The sequence below is a fragment of the Polypterus senegalus genome, chromosome 2 (genome assembly GCF_016835505.1).
Source record: "Polypterus senegalus isolate Bchr_013 chromosome 2, ASM1683550v1, whole genome shotgun sequence".
Lineage (NCBI taxonomy): Eukaryota > Metazoa > Chordata > Cladistia > Polypteriformes > Polypteridae > Polypterus > Polypterus senegalus.
In genome coordinates, this window is record NC_053155.1 from 126,590,729 (window position 1) to 126,617,419 (window position 26,691).

Genomic DNA, 26,691 nt, shown 5'->3' on the forward strand with positions numbered 1-26,691 from the left:
TTTATGGCCCCATCTTCACGAAATTTGGTAGACGGCTTCCCTGCGCTAACCGAAATCAATGTACATACTTATTTCGGTGGTATGACGCCACTGTCAGCCGCCATATTGAACTTTCCAACGTCACTAATTCTCCAACTTCCCGTGTAAGTAGAAGGCTGAAATTTGATACTTATTTTAGTGGTATGATGCCACTGTCGGCCGCCATATTGAACTTTTAACGGAAACCAATGTCCGTACTTATTTCATTGGTATGACACCACTGTCGGCCGCTTTATTGAAATTTCCAACGTCACTAATTCTCCAACTTCCCATGTAGGTAGAAGGCTGAAATTTGGCAGGCTCATTCCTTACAGCTTACTTAAAACAGTTAAGCAGGTTTCATTTCGAAATCCTACGCGTAACAGTCAACAACGTCCGCCATGTTGAACTTCCTTATTTACGGCCCTATCTTCACGAAATTTGGTAGACGGCTTCCCTGCACTAACCGAAACCAATGTATGTACTTATTTCAGTGGTATGATGCCACTGTCGGCCGCCATATTGAACTTTTCAACAGTCTTTGTTACTTATGGGCCCATCTTCAAGAAATTTGGTACACGGGTTCCCAACGCTAACTGAATCTTACTTACGTACATATATACGTCCATAGCCTGCACCTCGGTCACCGTGTGAGGTGGCATTGGGTCCCCCATCCCAATGCCTCCCACGTTGTTGGCTGCCTGCCTATATAAGACCGTCCGTCGCTCTGGTCTCTACATTCCCTTCCTTGCTTCGCCATGGGATTCACGTGATAACTACAGCCTTTTTGTTTAATCCACAGCTTCTCCGCTGTTTTATTGTGTGTTTATTACAATTATAGTTATTGTATAGGTATTTTACACTTACTTTACATTGCTCGGGTACCCATTTCCTTTATCATTCCAACCCCCATTACCATGTCTATCGAGATGAACACTATCGATCAAAGAACTGTCACTTACTGAGTGGTTTCCATGCCCGGAGGTAGCACCTACCTTTTCCATTCTCTTTGTTGCATATTGCACGGCCATATCAGGCTCACTCTTGATATCCGGAGGAACATTCTTCCTTATGTATTGAATGACTGGGACAGGTTCAAGGTGTGGACTGATGACGGTACAGGAGATAATTATACTACACAGGAGCACTATAACAGTGAAATGCTTAAGCCCTTCACCTGTGGTTCTGCATGTGAGTTGACGGCTACCGCTGAATTGTTCGGTTGTCGCTTTCAAGTGTACCAAAATGGCCAAATATTTTACACCTTTCGACAACCGCCAATGCCTCTTAAACATCTTAGATTCACAGGTGACGATTTCAGTAGTGGACACTTTGATGTTTATGAATGTTTAAACTCTCAAAAGCTGCATGTGATTTTATCGATGAAACCGGTTGTGTGCTTACAACGCTTGACAGATGCCAAATGTCACTTCAATACAACAAATCCTGCAAATACTGTCGTAATTGAAACAAACCATGAAACTCAAACCGATTATGACAGCAGCAATCCAAGCTGTGAGATTTGAGACAAGATTACTGTTCACATACGTTGCATGCTCAAGAGTAAGCTCAGCGCACAGCTTGGTCAAATTTTTTTTTTTTTTCCTCACACTTTAAATTTGGCTTATTTTAAAACCTACCTACATATGTATGTTTGCTATCATTCTTTTCAGAATTTTTCGAGCTTCAATCTGTTTTTGTTAAGATTTTCAGATTCTTATTCCATTTTTAAATTATAAACTAATATAAAAAGAAAGTTGTGGTTTGTAATATCAAGATAGTGATGGTTTTTATTTTTTTTTTATTAATTTTATTGCACTCCATACAAAGAAATCAAGTTTTTACAAAAAGAAAAATAGAGTCAAGAACAGATCGATCCCCACCCTTGAGAGAGAGAGCAAGCCAAACGGCATAAAAATTTTACAGCTTTTAAACATACCTAAATTAATAAATTCTCTATGCTTCATGAACTTATTTTTAAAATATTATTGATTAGATCTTGCCATGTTTTGAAAAAAGTCTGTACGGATCCTCTAACTGAGTATTTGATTTTTTCCAATTTCAAATAATATAACACATCGGTTTCCCACTGACTTAAAAGAGGAGAGTTTGGGTTCTTCCAGTTTATCAGAATAAGTCTGCATGCCAAAAGTGTAGTGAATGCCATCACAATTTGTTTGTCTTTGTCCACTTAAAGCCCCTCTGGAAGAACCCCAAACACAGCTGTTAATGTGTTAGGAGGGATTGTGAGTCCAAGGTTATCTGAAAGGTAATTAAAAATTTTTGTCCAGAATAATGTTAATTTGTTGCAGGCCCAGAACATGTGACCTAGTGAGGCTGTGACTTGGTTGAAACATTCACAGGTTAGATCATGCCCTGGAAACATTTTGGAGAGTTTTAGTCTATTTTTAATAGAGTAAACTTTCTTTCATAGGAAAAAAGTATTTAAAAAAATTATTCTTAACACCAATGTTTGTATTTAGGTGATTTAGTTAGAAGGTCGAGTTATGATGACCCACTACATAACACTTTAGTTTTCACATGATTTTTCCTGTTATTTAGATTAATCATTTTTTTTAAAAAAAACTTTTTTATCTATAAGAATGTCAGTTAAAATGAGTGGATCATTTATTTAGTCTCTTATAAATACTCATCGAGCATAGTGGACCTCAGTTTAACAGGAATATTCCAATCGGTAAGAGATTAAATATTTTATTCTCATTTCATGATTTTTACTCCTTTAAATAATAATTAATTTTTCTTTTACATATTTATAGAATTTTGTGATTTTGACTCCAATAAATAATAATTTTTCTTTTGTACATTTACAAATTTTACTAATATTCTGGTCACAACTGGGGGTTGGGCGCCAGGGGGCTTGGCCCCCCTAGTATTATATAACAAGTTGGTGTAGGCAATATTTGCTTTTGTGTTTGGACATTTTAAGTGGCACTGCTGGAATTAATAGTTGCAGCATTTGATGTTCTGTGTCTAGTAAATTGTCATTCAAATAAAGTGTCCAAAATTGAAATGTACACTAGCATATATGGTCATGGCTCTACTAATGAGAATTTACTGCCACATTGAGGTGGTGTAACACATATCACTAATTTATTTACCAACAACTGACTTTGGAGTTTTGCTACTGCTCAGTTTTTTATCAAGGAAAGTTATAGATACCTTGAGGAGATAATCAAGTTTTTATTTAGAATTTTCTTTTTAAAACAATTTGTACATATCCTTACAATGAGATAAATATTTTAGTTATGTATAGTTGTATGTGCTGTGAAAATATGATAAAGAAATGTAACTTGTACCTGTATCCCATATCAAATTTGTCTTTGCTAAAATAAAGTATTCACAATACAAGTGTGTTGTTTGAAATTTGGAAAATGTTATGTACATTTACAAAAATTTAAGTATGGAGCCATTTTAACAGGGCAGAGTATTTGTCACTTACTGTATCTTTCTGAGGAATGAATTTTTAAAAAGTTAAATTTTAAATTCTGCCTAATTATCTGGGAGCATTAATTGTACTTTTTGTAGACTGGAGTTACACTTTAGGATCTTACTGAGATTATGGATTTACTGCACTGATGGATGGTACTTGTTTCATAAGAGTTTTTTTTTTTTGCTAACTGTGTGCTTTTACCAGCATGTTACATCATGTATGTTTGGCTGTACTTGTGCTGTGCCTTCAGAAATTATCCACCTCCTGAACCAATCTATTTTATTCTCATTTTGCTGTGTTGCAAAATTAAATTAAAGAATGTTTAAATATGATTTTTCTACTCCTGTAGGAAGTAATTGTTAAGAAGGAATACAGTATTTAGATGTCTTTGGAATTAGTAAGTATTTACACTCTTTGTTTTAATATCCTAAATTGGGTGAGATATTCAGATTTCTTGAGAGGTCACACTAAATATATTATTAAGGTACACCTGTGTTTATTTCGAATCCATCTTTGTTCAGTCATATGATTGAACATGTGGAACTTTGAGATAAAATTGTTAGCCATCGCACCAATAACAGTGTGCGTGGCAAAAGTGTAGTGCAAAATGCATGCAACTAGTAAAAGGTCATTGTAAAGGCAATTTATTCTCCTGAGTGGTGTCTTTTTGTGTTTCTCCCTTCTCAGTGCTTATTACCATACATTCCTGCTGGAGTCAGAGGCATCCAAATAAAAGTACACCTATTTTAATACTGCATGCAGCAGTTCTTAATGACTCATGAACTGCTGCAACATTTAAACATTTTGCAACATAATGTGTTGCTATAAATTATCCAGTATGGTTATTCTTTAATTTACATGGCTTTGTGTTGTCTCTTCTTTTATGTATGATGTTTCTTGTTATATATTAGGTTTTATTTTGCAAGTGTTGGACATGGCACTATAAATTGTGCAATACAGTGAATCCTTTACTAGATGCACATGCTTGTCTCAGTGCACGTTTTTTCCACTGAATTGAAGGAGCCAAATAAAGGTAAATCCTTAAGGAGACTCCATTTTGCATAGCTAAAAAATCTGTGTTTATGGAAAAGATTCCAAAAGATTTTCCAGTAGAACAGTGACCCAAGTCACAATGTAAAAACTACTAAAAAATTTCATGAGAAGAAGAATGTTATTATTGTGGAATGTCTAAGCAGAGTTCAGGTTTGAATCTAATTGAATTTGTGTGATACGACTTGAAAATAGTAGTGCAAAGACATGAAATTTAACTCTGAGGAAATTAATGTTCTTGAGTAAAAAAAATTGTTGTGTTAATGAAGGGAGAAAAAATTTCAAGGGACAAAATGTGAAGAAATATAAGGGGGTGAATACTTTCTGAATGCACCAGTATCTGTTTGAGTGTGATAAGTATTGTTTTGCCCCGTACTAAAATGTTGATTTTTTGTTTGCTTAAGTTACCTTTTGTTTAAAATATTTTCAACATGTTAAGCATGATCGACAATTTTTTATCCTTCTTTTTAATGGAATATTCATGAGCAGAAACTGTAGTAACTTCTTTTTGTTAAAAGAAGTTTTGGGCTTCTGTATTATATAATTAAGAATTACTTTAAAATAACTTTGCAAAGTTGATTATTACTATATACTGTAGTTAAATTAAAATCTATGAATGATGTCTTTTATAATAACACATGTTCACACAGTACTGTTAAATAAAGATATACATCATCCAGGATGTTTATTGGCCATTCCATTCACTTCTTTTTTTTCAATAGTCCAATAAATTGATCTACTTCTACTTGTTGATTTTATTTAACACCAAGTCACACTGAGACTTTAAAATGGGGGATGTACTATGACACAGTGGTCAAGACAAACTACCAAATGACCATTACTAAATGAACCCACATTTAATCTTGCAGCATATTTTATATTTGGAATTACATGTGTAATTAACCTGATGGAGTAATTCTAGTAAACTCAACAAGCTATCAGTTAAAAGAGTCAGAGATGAATGTGAACAAATCCAGTGTGATCACATCCGGACTTTTTGAATTTGGTCTTAAATACAGCATTTATAATAATGTGGAAAAAGCAGGCTTGTGGTTTTTGTTACAGCCTTTGATGTTTTCTGTTTACGTTTTTAATGTATTCTTTCCACTGTGTTTTTTTACTTATGAGTTTTTGTTATGTATCTGTAGTATTTTGTCACTGTAATGTGATGCTGGCAAGAGATTTTGAACTTAGTTTTCAGCCCAAATTGTAGTAATAGTTTTAATTTTCTCTGGAGTCTAGCATACATCTCATTCATTATTTTTAGAACAAAAAGTGAGTACCAGAAATATAAAAACTTGACCTCACACTCAAACCCTAGATGTAAAAATTGTGTCTAGAATATTTAAGATATTCCCAAGTTACCATGTGTAACAGATACAACAGAGAGGACTAGAGAATTCCAGAGCTTGAACAGTTGCAAAACAAGGTATTGAAACTAAAACCTTACCTGGCTTAGTGTGGCTTCACCTGCTGCTGGGTTGCATAGAAAAAAACTGGAATCAGTGTCATTAGCATACTTAGATTAGATTTTGACAGATGTGATTTTTGACTGTGACTCATAATGAATTGGGGAGAAGATGTAATGTGCTTTTTAATATATTTTGTATGGATATTATATAAGGAAAAATTTAATAACACTTCAGGTGCTGCAAAAATACACCATTTACTTATTTAATCTTATGTATCAAGGCCTTAACAGAGGCTTCATGTGGTCTTCATTAAACTCATAAAACATCAAAACATCAGCAGATCAGTTACTCATCTCTTTGCAGTATGGCATATTAACATGATGGTCAAATGGCTTGTTAATATGAGGGATTCACAGGTCTTATACTAAATATGAAATTCAAGAGAAGACACCTCAGACCACTGAAAAATTAAGCGTTGTTAGCAGGTCACATTGTAGAGATAAATAAATACCTTACTGATGAGTTGTAAGTGTTAATAAGACCCAGAAAAGCCTTTGTAAAAATGTCTTGATACACTAGAGTAAATGAGTAACATGCATTTTTGCAGTACCTAAACTAAAGTTATACCTAAAATGTCATTTTATTCAGTATTTAATTGCTTATGGTAAAGGGTGTAGTTTAAGTCTTGGCATGGTATTGTCGAATACTGACATCACTATACTAATGAATAATTTAGTGGTCTTGGGTCACAACTGTCTTAACCCATTTATATTACTGGTGAATTTCCTTGTCTAAAAACTATTTATTTTTATATAGGCTATAAGAATTGAATATACCCGACTGATGAGACTTGCTCAAGAGGACACGGCTCCTGAAAATGACTACCGTCTAAAACATGCCATAGTGTATTTCATTCATAATCAAGCACCAAAGAAGATCCTGGAAAGAACCCTACTGGAACAGTTTGCCTCACGGAATTTATGTTTTGATGAACGGTAATTTAACTGCTTCTGAGATTAAAAATATATAAGCATCTTTTGTATTTGATTTGTATTTCTATAAATAAGCATCATACCATTTTATATTTAAACTCATCTCTACCTATTCATTTTCTGACTTTTGATTATTCTGTTATAGAGGTACTGGGAAATGGAAAGTATTCTGGCAACCACATCCTCACATGCTATTCTACATCAATAAAGAGTCTTTAAAAACTACATACACACACACTGCAATGTCTGGAGAGAGAGAGAGAGAGAGAGTACATAAACATTGAGGGGATAGCAATGCTAACAGCTTTGAAGTTTTGCTGCCTTATTTCAAGACATTTTTTATTTATAGTTTAAATATGGATTTTTATCATTGACATTATATGTACATACTTTTAAATCTGTAAATATTTAAATGTTTAAATGCTTTTGCTATATTGCAATTCACTAATAAAGAGTAGCAAATTATTTCAGTAAATGATAAACTTTTTTCCCTCGCTTTCGTTTATGGTGGCACAACTAAAGCATGCAGAGAAATGCATGCAGTGACAAATATGTGAGTAATGACTAATGTGCTCACATTCAAGGTATCACCTCAACTTTTTTTGCCAGGTTTTCACAAATCATGTTTGCCGGAATGCTTGCAAGACTCAAAAAGTTTGCACCTTACCTATTAAAAATAGAAAAAAACAAAAAATTAGTAAGAACAAACAGGTTTTATTTTCCAACATAATCCCCATGTATTACCAGCAATGCTCTTGTGGTCAACAGCTTTCCTTGCCACTTTTTCCTGATTGATAGCTGGAACCATCAAAGTAAATCAGAATACTATTGATGGGCTATATGTACCTTTTAAGGCAGGGGTGTCCAAGTCCATTCCTGGAGGGCCGCAGTGGCTGCAGGTTTTCATTCTAACCACCTTCTTAATTAGTAACCAGTTTTTGATGCTAATTAACTTATTTAGCCTTAGCTTTAATTAGCTTGACTCAGGCTCCTTAATTGTTTTTTCCTTAATTAGCAGCCGCTCAGTAATGAGACATAAAACATGCAGGGCATGACCAGCTCACCTGTACCCATGAAACAAAATCTGAAAATAAAGATGAAAGTCTCAGTAAGGCTGATCCCTTAGGTTACCAAAACATTTTAGGAGCTCTTAGAAAAAAACAGAATATCAACAGTTTTGGAAATGTCTGCTGTGGCAAAAAGAGAGCAGCAACAAGCCATGGAATTGAATAACGGGTTTAATTAACAGCAAGAATCAGCTTCTCATTAAGGAACTGGTTGGAGTTTGAAGCCCCAATTTAGCTGTTTATCTGTTGGCTCGTATCATGTCTCATTTCTGTTTGGCTGTCATTTAATGAAGAAAAGAATCAATTCAGAAGACTTCATCCTTAAAAACAGGGCTATTAAAATAGAGGGAAAAGAAGTTAATTAGCAGTGAAAACTGGACACTTATTTAGGAAAAGGGTTAGAAAGAAAACTTGCACCCACTGCAGCCCTCCAGGCCTGGAGTTTGACACATATGTTTTAAGGCATGTAATCAATATGAACTACACACTTGGTCTCAATAAAAAAAAAAAAATTTGCACATGATCTTGCAAACATTGACTTGAACCTTGATTTTTTTTGGTGCTATAGAATCACCCAATCTACCCAGAACTTGCTCACGTTTGTTCATTAAGAATGGATTCATCTGACTCATAAGTTATAAGTAACTGATCTGAGTAGTGTCTGCCATATCACTTTTCATTTTTTTTATAATTAACATGTTCATGTATTATTAATGTGTTCTTTTATCATTACAAAATTATCATAAAATTTCATAATCCATTGTTTGACTGTGACATTTGAAAATAACTGGTGCTTGGTGTACATTGACGAGGTGAAATCAAAGTTCTAAAGGTGTATCATTCAGTAGTTTTAGAAATTCAATGAAGCAGAATTATTTGTTTTTGTATTTGTCAACATTCATGTTCATTTGGCGCTCAAACAAGACACATACCCAATAAACCAAAAAGGGCAGAAACGCCTGATACACACATTTTAGTGCATATGTCCTAATCTTTCACTCTTTCCAAAATCAGAACCATAGAATGCCCATTCAAGGTTCAGGATCAAAACATTTTGATTACCCTTTGTGTATTAGAAATATTCTCATGTAAAGGCACACATTTCTGTTTCTATTTATTCAAGGCTGGGTATTAGTTTGACAACACACATAAGGTTGCCACCCCATAGTTTTGTAACAATAATTTGATTTAAAGCAGGTGCATTCTATATGTAATGTAGTTTACATGTTTTTCTTATGTGAATTTGCCTGAGATTCCTACTATATTCGGAGTATGTGCTTATTAGGTTGATTTACAAATAGAAATTAGTCTGTGAGTGCATGGACCAACTAATGGACCATTCTAAGGTTTTTGCCCATTGCTCCACCTAACAATGATGGTAAGAAATAGGTAATAAGTATGTATGGCTGTTTTGAAGTTTGGTATATACAGGAAAATTGCAGTCATACCTTGTTTATTTGAACTGTGCCGTTACCGTGGGAGTTGTGTTGCACTCAATAGAAGATAAAAAATATAATTGGAAATCATTATTACATGGAACACAATGTTTTTATTACACACCATTATTTCTTGCAACACCTAAAATATACACATTTAAAAATATTTAATTGTTTTATGGAAAACCTTGTTTAGTGAATGGCTTTTGAAGTATGTTGTTGCTTTGAGTATCGAGTTATTAAGAGTTTTGGCTAATGCTACGTATGTGTTCTTCAGTGTGTGTGAAAGATACTTTTAACAATAATGTTATCAACGTAGTAGAGAAAGAGGAGAAGGAAATGTAGCAATAGAGTAGAATTAGTGCAAAGATTTTAGAAGCTTAGTTTGATTATCCATATTTATTGAACTGTACTTGGTTTCCAACTAGTGATAATGCTGAACACCTGTATATTTCTGGTTATTGCAACTGGCAAGTTTAATTAGTATCACACTAAAACAACAAACTTGACCATAAAGAAAACAAAACAAATGAACACACAAGAATTTTTTTTAACATCTGTTGAAAGCATTCAGTTGCTAAGAGCTCAAGCTATGGTATAACATGAAAATGTATAATTATGGGCTAATTAGAGGTATTATTTTTAATTTAATTTGTGTTTGTTTTGATGAATTGATAGAGGTAATATAGTTAGTATAATGATATGCAAGAGTTCTAAGCACTGAACAAACTGTCACATATTAAGCCGAAAGATTGCCTAGCATATTTACTAAAACCATCCTGATCTGCACTTATGATATTTAATTTTGCGGTCCTGAAATGATTAAATTCCTGCCCTTAGTTTCTGTTTGTCAAAGGTTGTTTTGGAGTACTACAAGTTTCATAATAAGTTTCATTTCTCTGTTACTGCTTTTGTGTACAACAGTAAATTGCTTAATGTGTATGTGTGTTATTTTTACCTGCCTTGCACCAGCTGAAGTAGTATTTTAAAATGTCAGTTTACAGTATGAAAGAATAAAGATATTAGAGTTTGTATAGATAATAGTAAATTGATGCTCTTTCATGGAATGTTATTGGGGAGATAACTGCACATAATTCTTTTCTCCTTGATATCCATATGCATATTTGAAGAATGAATGGAGGTAAAGTAATCAAGTTTTCAGGAAATGTTGCTTGAGTCATTAGTAAGAAACAACCAATGTTTATTTGACCTAGGAAAGGAGTAAGCTTTCAAGGGATGATAACTACTATGAAGGATAGTGTTCCATAGGAGGACAGCTGGTAATGTCTTGTACATCTTACAATGAATTAATGTGTCCTGAAAAAAAATAACTGACACAGGAAACTTGTCCAGATATGTCCTCTTGTTGTAACAGATACCTTGTAAATCTCTTAGGATTATTTGGTGTGTGCCTTTAAGAAGTGCCGGCTTGTTGCCAGAAATATTTGTGTTATCAGTGTTTGCATAGTACATTTATTTACAAGACCATTCTGCTTCTAATATTTCTTTCATTAACGGGGTACACTCACATTTCACTTTAGATCATTTAAAAAGCAAAAGCATCTGTTTTTGTATATGATGCATAGTTTGTGGTTTTTTGTGTCTGTTCGCATTTATGCTTATAATATAAAACATATAATGTGTTATAATTTTGAAACCCTATCTTTCTGTATTTCATGTATTTGTTTTCTGTAATTTCATAAAAGTATTATTTTTCCTTGTGTTGGTACGTTACACTCAGGAATGCAGGCAGTAAAATGGATCACCACAGTTTTAAAATTTTTAGTATAATGCCAGCTTCTTTTTATTTCAAAATGTATTCAGTGTTTAATAGCTCAGTTTTAAGAAACACCGGTCATATGTTGTCCTGTAAAAACGGGAGAAAATTAGGTTTATAATAAAAGAGACCATGTTATTTGATGCATTTGAATGTATATAATATAAATAGTGACCTGCTTGATTATACAATTAGCCAGTGTTTAAAATAAAACCATAATTCTTATTCAAATAATTTTAATATGTGTCTTTTATAGATATAAAGATATTACGACAGTCGCACGTATAAAACTAGAGCTGATAAAACCTAGTGAAGTGAATATGGAAGAGTATGAGGTAAGTACTGTTCAGTTACATTTAATTTCACTTAACAATCTTCTTATTTGATCTGTGATTCCTTTTTACTTTTTGTGTTATAACATTTTTATAAAAGTCAAATTAAATGTAAAATAAAGTTTTAGTTTCATAGTAAGCACCATCAGAATTTGCTTTAAAACCAGCACAAAACAACAAAATTGACTGTAGTAATGATTTAATACATTTACAAAATTCTTCAAATAGAACATAAGAACTTACCAGTTTTGGCAGTGGTAGACCTTACAGGGCAGTACTTCTTATTAATACAGTTTTACTTATCGTAGATACTCGCATATAAGTTGAAAAATGTATGTCTTAAAATTCATTCATAAAAACAGGGTCGACTTATCCGCGGGGCAACACAATTTTCCATAGAATTTGGGTAATGGCACAGTGCTTTTATTTAAAACAGTCAATCAAAATCAGTGTTCAAAGTAAACAGTGCAGTGATTCAAAAGAACTCTTCATTAAATACATAATCCATAAAGCAAACGTGGAGGTTTAAAAATCAATAAAATAGAAAAACAATCCTTTAAAAACCCGGCCCAGCACCCAGGCTTCCACACAGCTGCCTGCGAACGCTCGCTCACCCACTCGCACTGCCTCTCTCTCCTGCTTTCTCCAGCCCCCTCTGTCTTTCTTTCTCTTCCTTGTTTTTTTTTTTTTAAACTCTGTTTTGGCTTCCACACAGCTGCCTGCGAGCACTCGCTCGCACACCCCCTCCTCTCTCTCTCTCTTGCTTTCTCCAGCCACCTCCGTCTTTCTTTCTCTTCCTTTTTTTTTTTTTTACTCTGATTTTCCTTCCTCTCTAACTGACTCGCGCTTCTCTTTATATGCAGAGAGGACATAGCAGCTGCAGCACATTAGCCACAGGAACAATCACGGATGTGGGCAGTCCCTCACCTGTGCACTAGGTGAGAAACGACCACACTGCAGAACGCCCTGCGGTTCGCGTGGTGATTATTTAAAAACTAAAATGGCCTTTGCTAAGAGAGCTGTGGACCCATAACACCACATAAGCCTTTGTTGGAATTTCAAGCATTGGCTGGCTGGTGTACGTGGTTTATGAACAGATATGGGCTGTGCCTTCGTCAGCGAACAAAAATCGCGCAGAAGCTGCCGAAAGATCTAGAAGAAAAGGTCAGTTCCTTTCATAAATTTATTATCAAGCAAAGACAAAGGCATGACTTGGATCTCAGTAACGTTGGTAACATGGATGAAACGGCAATGACATTTGATATGCTGGGGAATCAAACTGTAGCAGGTATTGGTGGTCATAACAAATTTCGTTATTTTTGGCTTAAAAATAACACTCGACTTATCTGCAACGTCGACTAATATGCAAGTATCTACGGTACTCTTTATAAAAAATTGTGTCAACATTTTGTTTCAAGCTGTTTTCAAGTAAACTTATTGGTAACTATAGATTCAAAAAACAACTCTGCTAAAGAAATATTTCCTTAAGTGTGTGACAAATTAACTTTTAACTTGCTTATATACGCCTTTGTGTTCTTATTAAAGAATGGATTTAAAAGAATGGATAGACTGAAAAGATTCAACTCATTCAATGTCTTTATTAGCGTCTACCTAGCAGTATTACAGTTAGCCTCAGCACATTTTCAAAAGCTGTTAAACCTTTTTTATTTTTTGTAATAGAGATCTGAAAAACTGCATACTCTTTCCCAGATTTAATCTCACAAGAGTTATATACTCATTAAAAATACATACTTAAGCATTTTACTCCCCCATTGTGCTGTGTAACCTAACATTAACTTTATTATCTCTTTTAATTGCTCACCATTTCATAGGAGTTAATTGCGAAAAAAAGAAGAATGATGTCGAGTCACAACTCTTTTTGGAATCCTACTTTTAAACAATACTTTTACTATAAGATGTTTTCTGTGCTTAAATGAGTTGTGCTTCAATCAGCGTACTGCTTAACACTAGAATTACCAGAGCCTACGAAAAAACTCATAGATCCGTCCCACCTTAAATCGCTTCTTAAAACCGTTCTCGCCTCTCCGCCAGCCTCCTTTGTCCTGTAAATGTGCCGATAAAAACAAACTGCAAGCAGCCGGCTATTCCATCCCCCCACTGACTCAGAACAAGCACGAACTTCTCCGATCTCATGCCTCAATTATCTGGGAGTGAAGTGGAGTTTTAGAGTGGAAATAATAGATTGTTATTTGGAACACACGCATTTCATGTGTGTTCCGTTTCTACAGTAATCTGTGTAAACACAATGTTAAAACAGAAACTTTTTCATATTTTAGTAATGTTACAAAATGTAGACATAAACTATAAAATGTATAAAGCCTGACAGCCAAAGAGAAAATAAACATTTTCATAAAAGGATCAAGACTTTTACAACAGCTTCCGTGGTGTACTGGTAAGATTTTGTCACTTAGAGCGCAGCAGACTTGTACTTCAAGAGATCCGAGTTCGATTCCCCGCTGGAGAAAAAAAATATTTATTTTTAACCTTCGCCGTTCTGCCTGCCTGAACTCCCTGTCTATCTATATAGTAATAACAGTAATTTTATTATTATATAGGAGCTTCCCTGTCTGCCTATCATATAGTGCCTTTCCTTCCTACCTATCTATATATCTATCCCCTTAGCTATTTTTTATATATCTATTATACAGTGCCTTCCCTGTTTATTTATATATCTAGTGCCTTCTCTGCCTGTCTGTCTGTCTGATTGCATATAGCGCTGAACTTACTGCTCTGTACTATTCTGTCCTCTGCATGTCCTGGAGTACAAAAGAAACAGCACCATACAGCAACATGTGCGAACTGGCAAGATCGGGGAAAAAACACGCAGTCACTGATTACAAACCGCAAGATGAATGAAAGAGACAATATATGTAAAAACATCATCGCGCTAATGCAATATTATTTGAAAACGAACAGCGTCAGATCGGGTGTGAATATGCGCCCGATCTGGCGCTGATCATTTTCAAATAATATTGCCTTTACTGTGCGTTGAAACTGCTGCACTGAATAAGCTGACTTCTTCTGTAACAGCGTCAGCGTGTATTCAAACCCGATCTGACGCTGTTTGTTTTCAAATAATATTGCATGTACTGAACTATTTTAGAATAAAAACATACATTTGATTTCAGTCAGTCTGTAAGAGCCAGTGTAAATGCATGATAATTGTAAAGGTTAGCTTTTTTTTTATTCAGTTCCATTCTCTCAGTCGCGTTCACGATTCACCCCCCTACCCCCCCCATCTGATACTGCTGTTTTCACATAAGGACGCACTATAACTTAAATGTGATTTATTTAGAGACGCGCTTTACTCGAATGTTATTTATATAGGGAAGAAAGTACAATGTCAGGTGCTCATTCAGTGTAATAGGAACCATAGCACAGAGAGCTGTGTACACTGCAACAAGTACACATGTCGCGAATGTAGGAAGGGTGTGTGGGAATTGTTAATATTTGAATATGATGATTTTATATAGCACGGATTGGAAATCAGCAGTTCTTAGCATTGCACCACACAAGCTGTCATATCAACCGCCTACTGTAACTTGCTTTATTTTTTCTTCACTTATAGTCTAGAATGAAAGTGCACTTGTTGTGTTATACTTGTACACCAACATATGTTCCTGTGCTTGAGCGACAAGGGCATGCTCAAAAAAATAGACGTGTAATGCCACGAAAAGTGCACACAGGCACTTCAGTTCGCAAGCATTGGTACGAGAATGCAGTCACAAGTACGCTGCAGAGCTATTGCGCATCTTTATGTGAAAACAGCATTCTCAGATCGGGGGAGTAGGGAAGGATCCTGAACACGACTGAGAGAATGAAAAGTGAATAAAAAAAAAACTAACCTTTACAAGTATCATAAATTACACCAGCTGTTACACACTGAAATCAAAAGTATGTTTTTATTCTAAAATAGTAAGAATAAGAGCAGTTTACTTCTCAAAACTGAATGATGCGGAATCGGCGGCGGTTGATACCATTACGCTACCGTGGCAGCTGTAATATGTATGTGGCAATGTGGCATGCTAAGGCAGCTTTTTCTGCAGTTATATTTTTGAATAAAAGCATATTTGTTTTGTTATATTTGTACCTTTTGTGAAAGTGTTTGATATTTGGACTTCAGGCTTCATACATTATATAGTTTATGCTTACATTTTGTCATTTACTACTACAATATGAAAACGATTCTGTTTTAAAAATGTGTTTACACGGATTACTGTAGAAACGGAACACATGTGCAATGCGTGTACAGTATTCCAAATAATGATCTATTATTTCCACTCTAAAACTCCACTTCACTCCCAGATAATCAATCAAGGCATGAGCTGGGAGAAGTTTGTGTATGTTCTAAATCGTTGGGGGGATGGAATAGCCGGCTACTTGCAGCTTTTCTTTTATCAGCACATTTAGATTAACAAAAGACGCTGGCGGAGAGGTGAGAACGGTTTTAAAAAGCGATTTAAGGTGGGATGGACCTACAAGTTTTTTCGTAGGCTATGGTAATTCTACTGTAGTGTTAATAACTGTCAGTCTCTCATAGTTAAATAGTGACTTGTCTCCCATTGGTTCCTACTCCAAAATCTTTACAAATTCAAAATATCATACACTTCCCTGTAAGCAAATGTTTTGTTGGAGCTTCTGACAGTTAATTAAATGTTCAGAAGGTCAGCCCGGCCACAGACAGACACAGAACACACAGAAGTCCCAAAACACACACATTTATTTTCTGTTTCTTTTGTACAACACACACACAGTGCACAAATCACCAACAATGATCACAGTCCTTTCTTTTACTCTATCTTCTTTCTCTTCTTCTGCTGCCTTCACTCTTTCCCGCAAGCTCTGTTCTCTGTTTCCCGACTCTGGCTCCCTGAATGCAGTCTCTTTTATATTGCACACAGATGTGCTCCAGGTGCACCATGATGATTTTCTTGCAGCACTTCCTTGTGTGGTGGAAGTACTGCATGGGCACTCAGAAGTACTCCAAGTGTGCCTTGATTCTCTTCTGGCAGCACTTCCTGGTGTGGCGGAAGTGCTGCAGTCCATGGCTCTGGGACTGTCCAGGCGCCCCCTAGCTGTGACCACGGGCCCCGACAGGATTGAGCATCCCGTGGCCCCAACATCCACCATGGCAGCTGCCCTGTCGTGTTCCGGGGGAGATAATGCTCCTGTCCCAGCCCTTCCACTCTCTGGGCCTTCCGGCTAGGCATGAGCCCCAGCCATCTGCCACTCTGCCCCTCCCCCATCTGAAGCTCATAGGTTGAAAGAATCCCATCCTGTGAGGGCTGTCTTCTGACAGGATGTGGCGCCAGCTTGACCTCAGTCATGGTTCCACCCTGAAAAAGAAAATCCAAATGGCTTCGAAATGCTGCCGCAACATCACCCTAAGGCATCCTCCTTAGCTCCGTACAGACAGCATCTCCACTCGTGACCTTGATTTCCACAGTTAAAGCACTGGCACTTACCTCCATGTCCCTGTGCCCTCCGGATATGGAAACAGGACTGGCAACTCTGCTCTGCCTTGTTCCCAGCCCTGTGGAGAGCAACTCTTTATTGCAGATGAGTGCAGAGGCTCACACTGCACGTTGTTGGGTGCCCATGTCTTCCTTCTCTGGGGCCTCCCTTTATTTTGGGGTGCATTAACAGCCTAGATCCTCTTATGGGAACAAGAAGGACCCTAAACCATTTCCACTCCTCTCGACCTAGATGAGACCCTTGTGGCTTCTTGGGAAGGGGCGGTCTGGGTGCCGGCATATACAAGCTGGTTCCTCCTCTGTGCCTCAGCATTTTCCGCCCACACACTGTGATCGGTCGTCATCCGTAGGTCTACAGTTGGAGCACCCTGCTACTCGATTCCGTTCAGACACATCCCAGCTCCTTTTGCTTGGGGTTCCGTTATTATACTGTATGCAGTACTGGCGTCACTCACCTGTACCATCACATCTTTACAGCTGGTGAGTCTTGCACCACACCGCCACAACCACTCTCGTTCAGCCAACAGGGATGTGGCCGCCTTCTCCTCCTGCATCTTGATCATCTCCTGCAGGACCTGCAAAAGTGACTTCACGGGCTGAAGGACAGCCTCCAGCTCACAAAAAGTCATAATCAAGTCAGTTATTTCATTTGAACCAGCCGGTGGTGGATTCACGCTCTGCTTGCACCCACCTACCGGCTGTGAGCCACAGAGTCCCTGCGCTGCTTGCGCAGACTCAGTCAGGTCCTTCACGGGCTCAGGATTAACATATGTTGGCCCCGCCTGCAACCATTCATCAGCGAGCATCATGTATCATTCACAGCAAGAACTGGCCTCAAAATTAAAAAACTGAGTACACTGACTACCTGAAGCAATTGTGACAATCAGTACAGTGTTGCTTAACTATTCAAACATCTACAACCCCAAATCTAAAAATGTTTGTGCAGTATGGAAAATGCAAGTTAAAAAAAAATCATGCATTAATTCTTAAATTTCCTTAGAGTTTTATTTCATTGCAGACAGTATGAACCCCATAAAATGTAATGTTTTGTCTGGTCAATTTAATTTCATTTGTTAATTCATTTCCTGCATTTCAGGCCTGCAACACATTCCAAAAACAGTTGGGATGGGGGCAAATTAGGACCAGTAATGAGGTAAAATAATTAAATAATGATGTGTCTTCAAACAGGTGATGTCAGCAGGTGATTATAATAGTATCCACAAATGGTCCAGTCTTGTTGGAGCAAAGATGGGCAGTGAATCTTCAGTTTGTCAACAAATGCATGAGAGAATTATTGAAATGTTTAAGATTGATTGATAAGAAAGGTTGGAAGGGATTTGCATATTTCTCCATCTAGAGTGTTTAATATCATTAAACAATTTAAAGAATCTGGAAGAATTTCAGTGAGTAAAGGTGCAATCCCAGACAGCACTGCATCAAGAACCGTCACTCATCAGTAACTGATATAACTATATAGGCAAGGCATTACTTTGGTAAATCTTGTCAAGCAGTACAATACAGAGTTACATTCTAATGCCATTTAAAACTTTATTGTACAAAAAAGAAGCCTTATATTAACCATGCCTAGAAGCAGCATTGACTTCTCTGGGCTCTGAGGCATGTGGGATGGACCATTACTCAGTGGAAACATGTATTTTGGTCACGCTTACTTTAAGTAAATCTGGAGAATTCCACCAAGTGTCAGTGCGACAAATTATCACAGGGAGAAAACAACATACCTTTTAGTTGTATCATGAGTTGAGGGAAGAAAGGTGTTAAAAATAATAATTTGCATTCTGATGCTGTTGCAAAGGTGCATTTAAAAAAAAAATGACGGCAAGAACAACCAAGAATGTTGAGACAGTATATGATATTTTAAATGTATTGCATCATTATGATGGGGAGTATGCAAAGCTTGTATTGCCTATGTAAGAAATGGATGAAGAAAAGCACTGTGAAGACATTTTCTTGTCAGCATTTAAGTTTAATGATTTGCTTCACTGCATCGAACCATCCATGTTTGATGATTTGCTTCACCACATTGAACCATTCATCAAACATCAAAGTACTCAGATTGATCCTCTTGGAGCTGGAAGTTTGCCATTACATGTTCATAGTAAATAACGATGCTGACATCACATACCAAAACTTGCACACACATGCCATCCATATTTTTACTGGTACTGTAACTCAAGCATGTATCGAGTTAATTTCTGAGAACGTGCTGGAAATGTGTGACAGCCATGATGCATGCGCATACGCATTCTTAGTGTGAAGTATAAACCAACCCTAAGACATTTGATATCCTCAATGCCAAGTGTTTAAGTATTGTGAGAAGGAATGGCAACATTAAAAAGTGGTGAATACTTGACCGTCCCAACTTTTTTAGAATGTGTTGCAGGCTCGAAATACAGGAATGGATGTATATTAACAAATGAAATCAAGTTGACCATATAAAACATGAAATATCTTGAGTTCATACTGTGCAATGAAATAGAAGTCAAAGTAAATTTAAGAATCACTGTGTTATTTATTTGCATTTTCCTTACCGTCCCAACTTTTTCTGATTTGGGGTTATATAATAGTATCCAGATTATGTATCCCCATTGTTTTTAGTCTTTGTCTCATTTGTTGGAGGTTTGTATTTTCTGAAATTAAACTGAAAATTTTTACTTTTTCAATACCATAAAAAAGAATAATTTGAACTTTGCAATAACTTAATCACTGAGTCAGAAATGTTACATAGACTGTATATTGAAGATTTTGTCTTGACTATTACAAATATTAAAAGACAGATTTCTGCTCTTGTTAGTATCTTAACATACAGAGGTAAAAAAAGAAAAAAGTCATTCACCACACTAAGAATCTCACTTCGTCCACACCACTATTAGTTTATGTTTATTATCCTGGTAAATTATATCAATTTATATTATATTCATCACCATCCTGCATGTTCAGCCAGGATATAACACTGCAATATTGTACATGTTTAAGGTTGAAATGTATTGTTATGTATACAGAGTACAGTGAAATTTTTATTTGCTTTCTAATCAATACACCACACATCCTGTGCTTTGCCTATATAATGTGGGAAGCTTCTATATACTCAAAAGTTAAGATGGACTGACATTAAAATGGTTTAACTTTTAGACCTTTTGGAAGGTTTCTTTTTGATGTATTTCTTTATGCACCTTTATGATCCCATGCCACAGAAGATGATATGCAAACACTTCAATATTATTGGGAATTATATGGCTTCCATAATCTTTTCAGATCTTTTTTTTCCCCTATTCTAAGTTTAAAAAATTGTCCTAAAAAATCTTTCCATTATGGCTTATTGCATATGCTTTGTGCCTATTTATCCAGATGTAATATGATATGTCTTGAACAGTAAAGTGGACCCTTAACATTGGATTGCCACTAGTAATGCTAGATACAATTGCCGTCTGACCCCCTGTACACATATAGAAGGCTTATGCCTTCCTGATGCAATTTGTCCCTTTCTTCACTCATATGTATTTTGTTCTTCTCTCCTTCACTTTTTGTGTTGGCTTCCTATTACTGCTAGAAACCAATTAAAAGACATTATTCTGACATACAGTGGGTATGGAAAGTATTCAGACCCTCTTCAATTTTTCACTCTTTGTTATATTGCAGCCATTTGCTAAAATCATTTAAATTAATTTTTTCCCTCTGTGGAAGTTGACCCGGACACAGACAGGCAGACACGTTCATGTCACCCACAAACACGTTTATTTACAATATTTACACTAATAAGTGCACCACAAACCCCCAAAGTCTTGGCCACACAATGCCTTCCTTTCTTCAGGCTGCCTCATTGCCTTCTCCAGCTCTGTCCTCTTCGCTCCCGACTATCGCCCTGAATGAAGGGAGGCGGCCCCTTAAATAGGAACCCGGATGAGCTCCAGGTGTTCCCCGGCAATCTCCCGCTGACACGCCCCAGTGTGGCGGAAGTGCCGGTTGTTCTCCCGGAAGCTCTCCGGGTGTCCCTGCTTCTCTTCCCCCCAGCACTTCTTGGTGTGGCGGAAGTGCTGAGGTCCAGGGTCCCCAAGGCATTGGGGCGCCTCCTGGCGGTGACCACGGGCCCCTACAGGGTGTGGCTTCCATGCCCTGAACCCATGGCCCCCAAAGCAACCAGGAAGGCGGCCCCCACGTGATCCTAGATTGGCACACACCCACTTCCGTTCCTCCAAGGCGTCCCGGCCGGGTCGTGGCCCCTGGCAACCTCGACACCTGATTAATGTACACACAGCACCCCATATTGACAGACAAAAAAAAGAATTTTTGAAATTGTTGCAGATTTATTAAAAAAGAAAAACTGAAATATCACATGGTCCTAAGTATTCAGACCCTTTGCTCAGTATTTAGTAGAAGCACCCTTTTGAGCTAATACAGCCATGAGTCTTCTTGGGAAAGATGCAACAAGTTTTTCACACCTGGATTTGGGGATCTTCTGCCATTCCTCCTTGCAGATCCTCTCCAGTTCTGTCAGGTTGGATGGTAAACGTTGGTGGACAGCCATTTTTAGGTCTCTCCAGAGATGCTCAATTGGGTTTAAGTCAGGGTTCAGGCTGGGCCATTCAAGAACAGTCACAGAGTTGTTGTGAAGATGAGTATACCAAATTCATTATACCCAAGTCAATATGTACATCAGACAAAGATAGCAATGGGAGCAGAACAAACTATGTAACTTGAAAAGCATGCAAAGTAACTGAAGTGTGGGTCTGCTCTTTATAAATATTGCTTATTGCATATGTACTTTTAATCAGTCATATTGTCTGGTTTTACAAATACATAGTCTGTTTAATTTCTCCTTGCTTCTCTACATTTTTTTATGATTTTTGCAGATTTGGCATCAAGATTACCGCAGTTTTCGTGAGACTACCATTTACTTCATGATTGGTTTAGAACTGTTCCAGAAAAAGAGGTAATTAGTTATTTAAGTAACTATTCACAGTAAACCCCCTTTATAGCATAGGGCTGGGCGATAAAAAGATAAAGATAATTATCATTAAAAAAATTTTCTTCAATAGAAACATAAGACAGTCAATATAACTCATTCCTTTAATTTTTTGACAGAGAACACAAAAAGGCAATGATAATGAAAATATCGCCTTGCCAAAACAATCATGTATTTGGAGTACAGTTACAACCATGTCAGGTTAGGTTGATGCACACTATTATAGCATAATTTTGGAATGTAGTGTATGTAGTTTGTTTTTTTATTTATCATTTGATTAAGCTGTTTAAGCGGGGGGTCAGCTATATGTAATAACTGTAACTAGTGACATGAGCACCATTTTTTATTATTACATATTTGCTATTCATCTATATTCAGAAGGTGCATGTCCTTACTCTTCTTTTTTATATATCTAAAAGTGAAGCTTTATACTAATTTCAGTATTAAAGAGAGGATAATATTTACAGATGAAATATTAAAACACTGGTTTAAGCTTTTGTTACTCAGTCCTGTCTAGTAATTGTTGACAATTCCAGCCTTATTTTTAAAGGATTTTCATTAGGAAACAACTAAATAACATCAACAGATCCTAGGGTCATGTATGCACTGACTAAACCGATAGAATACAATATTAAAACAATCCATTTTTATAGATTTTTTAAAAATATCTCAAGACTTTGGAGCTGATTTTTTTAAATAATTGGTTTAAATTTCCAGTACCAAAAATGTCTTGTTTTAAAGTAATTTTTATATTTTTTTTTCTGTCCTAATGGTGTTAAAATTGTTTCCCCAGTATTACAATACAGTATGAAAGTTTGTGAAAGTTACTGATAAAAAATGTTTTTTTTTATTTACGGTGATACACAAGAATTTATATTGAAATTATGTTTAGATATCAGTTAGGAAAAAATAATGATTTAATATAGATTTCTAGTGTACTTCTACAGATTTCATAATTTAAAGTTCAAATTATTTACAAAAATCTTGTTTTTCTTTTCTAGTTTCTCTAGCACTTCAAATTGTTGACCTTAACATTATTATTATTATTTTATTATTTTTTTCATTTGTTTTTTAAACTGTGTCATTCATATATTAATATAGCATTTTATTTAAAAATCTGGTGTTGTTATTTGGTAGAATGTGGTGTTTTTTTTTATAAATATATTTTATTAAGTAGTTTTTTATCAAATGCAAAAACTGCCTTCAGCTAATTTTAGTTTGTTTTATTTAGCTATGTGGAGGCTTTGATGTATCTGATTTTTGCCTACCAGTACAATAAGGAGTTGTTATCAAAAGGTCAATACAGAGGACATGACGAGAACTTGTTGTCACATTACAGAAGAGAGTGCCTCCTGGTAAGCAATCTGCAAATATTCATGTTTTAGTTATACATTTATCAGAAAGCACTTAATTATTTCCCATTGTAAGTATTTTTTTTCCAATTGCCTAATTAGAAGAATAAAAAATGGTCAAGGTCACTTTTGTGAATTTATTTTTACTGTCCCTCTTAAGTTCTTATTTGTATTAACTAGTGTCAGTGCTACACAGTAAAACTGTGGTGTGCAGATGTTACCATCAATAATGTGCTTCGGTTTTATGACAAGTTTCTGTTTTCAATTAAGCATATTAGTAAAAAAAAGAGAGAAAAATATCTGTTTTCATTGTTGTTTCTCTTTTATGTCTGTTACCTGAGCTCAATAATGAGTACAGAGGATGACAATTATCCAGATACCTGGTCAATAAAAATGTTGTTTACATTAGATAGATAGATAAATACTTTATTAATCCCAAGGGGAAATTCACATAATCCAGCAGCAGTATACTGATACAAAATATATATATTTTTTAATATATTAAATAGAAATAAAAGTGCATGTAAAAGAAGAGAATAACTTTGAGTAATGTTAGCCTTTACTCCCACGGGTGGAATTGAAGAGTCATATAGTGTGGGGGAGGAACGATCTGCTCAGTCTGTCAGTGGAGCAAGACAGTGACAAAAGTCTGTCACTGAAGCTACTCCTCTGCCTGGAGATGACACTGTTCATATTATTGCACCACTGCAGTCAAAGGCCCTTGTGTTTGAGTAGGTAATAGGGAAGTTAAGAATAAGTCATTCATCATTATTCCTGAAAGATATCTTTCATGCATTTGGTTGATAGTATAGATATTTACCATGATCTGCCATTAATCTCCCATGATTATGTAACTTCTGTTCCTTCTGATTCCCCTGTAGCCTTCCATCTCTTTCTTTATCTTAAACAGATGAGCAGTCGATTTACATCATTATGTTCAGAACACCTTTTCTGAAATATTGACTTACATTAAAAATTACCAGAGGCAGTGGTAATAAACCAAACTGCCTTTACAAAAAGATATTTCCTCATTAGATATATATCCTCATTCATGATTAGTGATGAGTGAACCCTATGGATTTCACTTTGCCATAAGTTTGTCAAGCTCTGCAAAATGCATTGAATGCAATGGGGAAGAAGGAACTAAACTAGTTTTGATTAGATTAAAATAGTAATTGTGCAGTGTTTTTTTAAGTGTCCCTAAAATGCTAGGGAAGAATCTGCCAACTATGCTGGATTGATTATTGTGGCCAAAACTGTGACCTGAGCTGTGAGGCAGCAGTGCTAACCATTGCACCTCCATGCTTCAAACAACAAAAGACACAAACAAAATACAAACAATGTCCACAAACTAATAATAAGTAAATAAAATATAGATCATTGTGTTCACAGAGTTCAAATCTCGGGGCACACATTGGCCGTGTCACATAGTGGCAGTGTTAGGACTAGTTTGTTCCAGTGTTTGAAGTTGTGGCTCTGTTTCTGTTTTTTTGTTTCCAAGCTGTCTGTGTAAGTTCTCTGCACTTTTTTCTTACATCAAAAATATGCATGCAAATTAGCTATGTGGCCTTGTGCTGCAAGCACACAGGGATCAGTGTTATTTATCTGATGGCAGTACTCATAATATTCTCATTATGCCCAACTCATTTAGAACATAAATGAAAATACTGCTTTTTTGATTAATGCTAGTGGGGTGAAAATCCAGCTAGAGTACTGATCAGGTTTGTAACATCAAACATGCTTGAAGCATGTCAGGAACAATCTTACAGCATCTTGGAATCTTAAGCATGTGTGAAAGTTCTCGCATGGATGCTACTACTCTGTGATGTCACGCTGGCATTGCAAAGCATGATGTGGCACTGGGAAAAAATGCTCAGCAAAAGCCAATGTCACATTACACAGCTTTTTGTTTTGGGTTATGTCAGATTTGCCAAAAACAGTCCCTGAACTCATTTCTGCATCATGTTGAATTAAACAACTGAAAATAGCAATCCATGTTGTATTTACTGACCAATATTCCAGGATAGTTGTGCTAGCTCCTTTTTCTGACAGCCAACAGTATGCTGCCTAATGGAACCAGCACTGTGCAAATGGTTAATAGCTGAAATGAATTCAGCAGCAATCTAGATGTAGTATAATTCCACCAATTCAATGATTGATCTTTAACATGCTTATATCGATTTTTTTACATTATGTGGACCATTAATAGTGATAGTATTTCTTTTAAATGAGTAACATTACACAATAGCACTTCATTGTGCCAAACTTTGACTTTCTTGCCTTTAAATGAGGTGAAATCTTGAAGTGTGTGTTAGTACAGAAATTCTATAAACATCTGCACTAAGCACTTTGGAGACACCAGCTAAACAAGATGTTTAGCAGCTTTTAAAGAATATGACATCCACACTGAAACACAGGTGAGGCTGAAAGCATATCGACTTTAAACAGATGTAAAAGTGCTCCGCATTTATTTATTATGTGGAAGATTCATGAAGCTTAGACTCAAAAACGAGCATTTATACGAGTTTATAGTGAGCTTATATTCAAGAAATGTTTATTTACAGTATGTTGTCATTACACTGCATTTTCCTACTTTGTTCTACAGGCAAGCAGAAAGGGTCAAACTGATCTGAAAATGTTTGGAAAATTGTTCATCAGTGCATTATTGATTCCTAAAATAACATGAAACTCTGTGATTAGTGCATGAACAGTAAATTAGAGCAGCAGCCTTAAAACAAAGTGGTTGGTATGTTTAAGTAACCTGGGTATTGTTGGATTTCAAGTTCAGCTTTAAATCAGTGAGGACAGCTACATTCGTTTTTTTGGCATCATCTTTAAAGCTAGATGATCAAGGTCATTCTTATGTTCCATGTTTTTTCCTTAGTCAATAAGTGAAATTGAATTGTTTTTCTTGCTAAACTTAGGAAAAACATTTGTCCACTCTAATGCTGAATGTTAAATAGACATTCAGTAATGGAATTAAGAACATCTTTGTCTCCAGCACTAACCTATTTAGCTGTTTGTTCTTTGAACAACTATAAAATACTTTTACCCAAAGGCAGCATGTATAATGTGAGCAGTAATGGAACAAGGATTGATCCTTGTGGCACACCACACCCTAAATCATACATTTTTGACTGACAGTTGTTTACGCTTAAATGGATTTTTTTTTCAGTTGAACAGTATATGATTGAAACCAGCTGAGGGCAGTTGCTGATTGGCCAGCCCACTGTTGTGGAGTACTGTAATCTTTGGTGTCAAATTTAGCAGTCAAAGAGAATAAGTAGAAATGTGAATCTGGACAGACTTGGCTACCCTGTCCTAGGCA

At 36.0% G+C, this 26,691-nt stretch overlaps 1 protein-coding gene across 8 annotated transcripts in view; it reads left to right on the top strand.

Moving 5' to 3' along the window:
• The window catches only part of usp25 (ubiquitin specific peptidase 25), a 232,654-nt gene that overhangs the window by 193,056 nt on the left and 12,907 nt on the right, over window positions 1-26,691 (top strand). For all 8 annotated transcript variants that reach the window (XM_039744549.1, XM_039744550.1, XM_039744551.1 and 5 more), the window contains 4 exons: window positions 6,748-6,926; window positions 11,460-11,538; window positions 21,899-21,978; window positions 23,243-23,366. In XM_039744549.1, coding sequence (XP_039600483.1) covers window positions 6,748-6,926; window positions 11,460-11,538; window positions 21,899-21,978; window positions 23,243-23,366 — 462 coding nt within the window. The remainder of the gene's footprint in view (window positions 1-6,747; window positions 6,927-11,459; window positions 11,539-21,898; window positions 21,979-23,242; window positions 23,367-26,691) is intronic.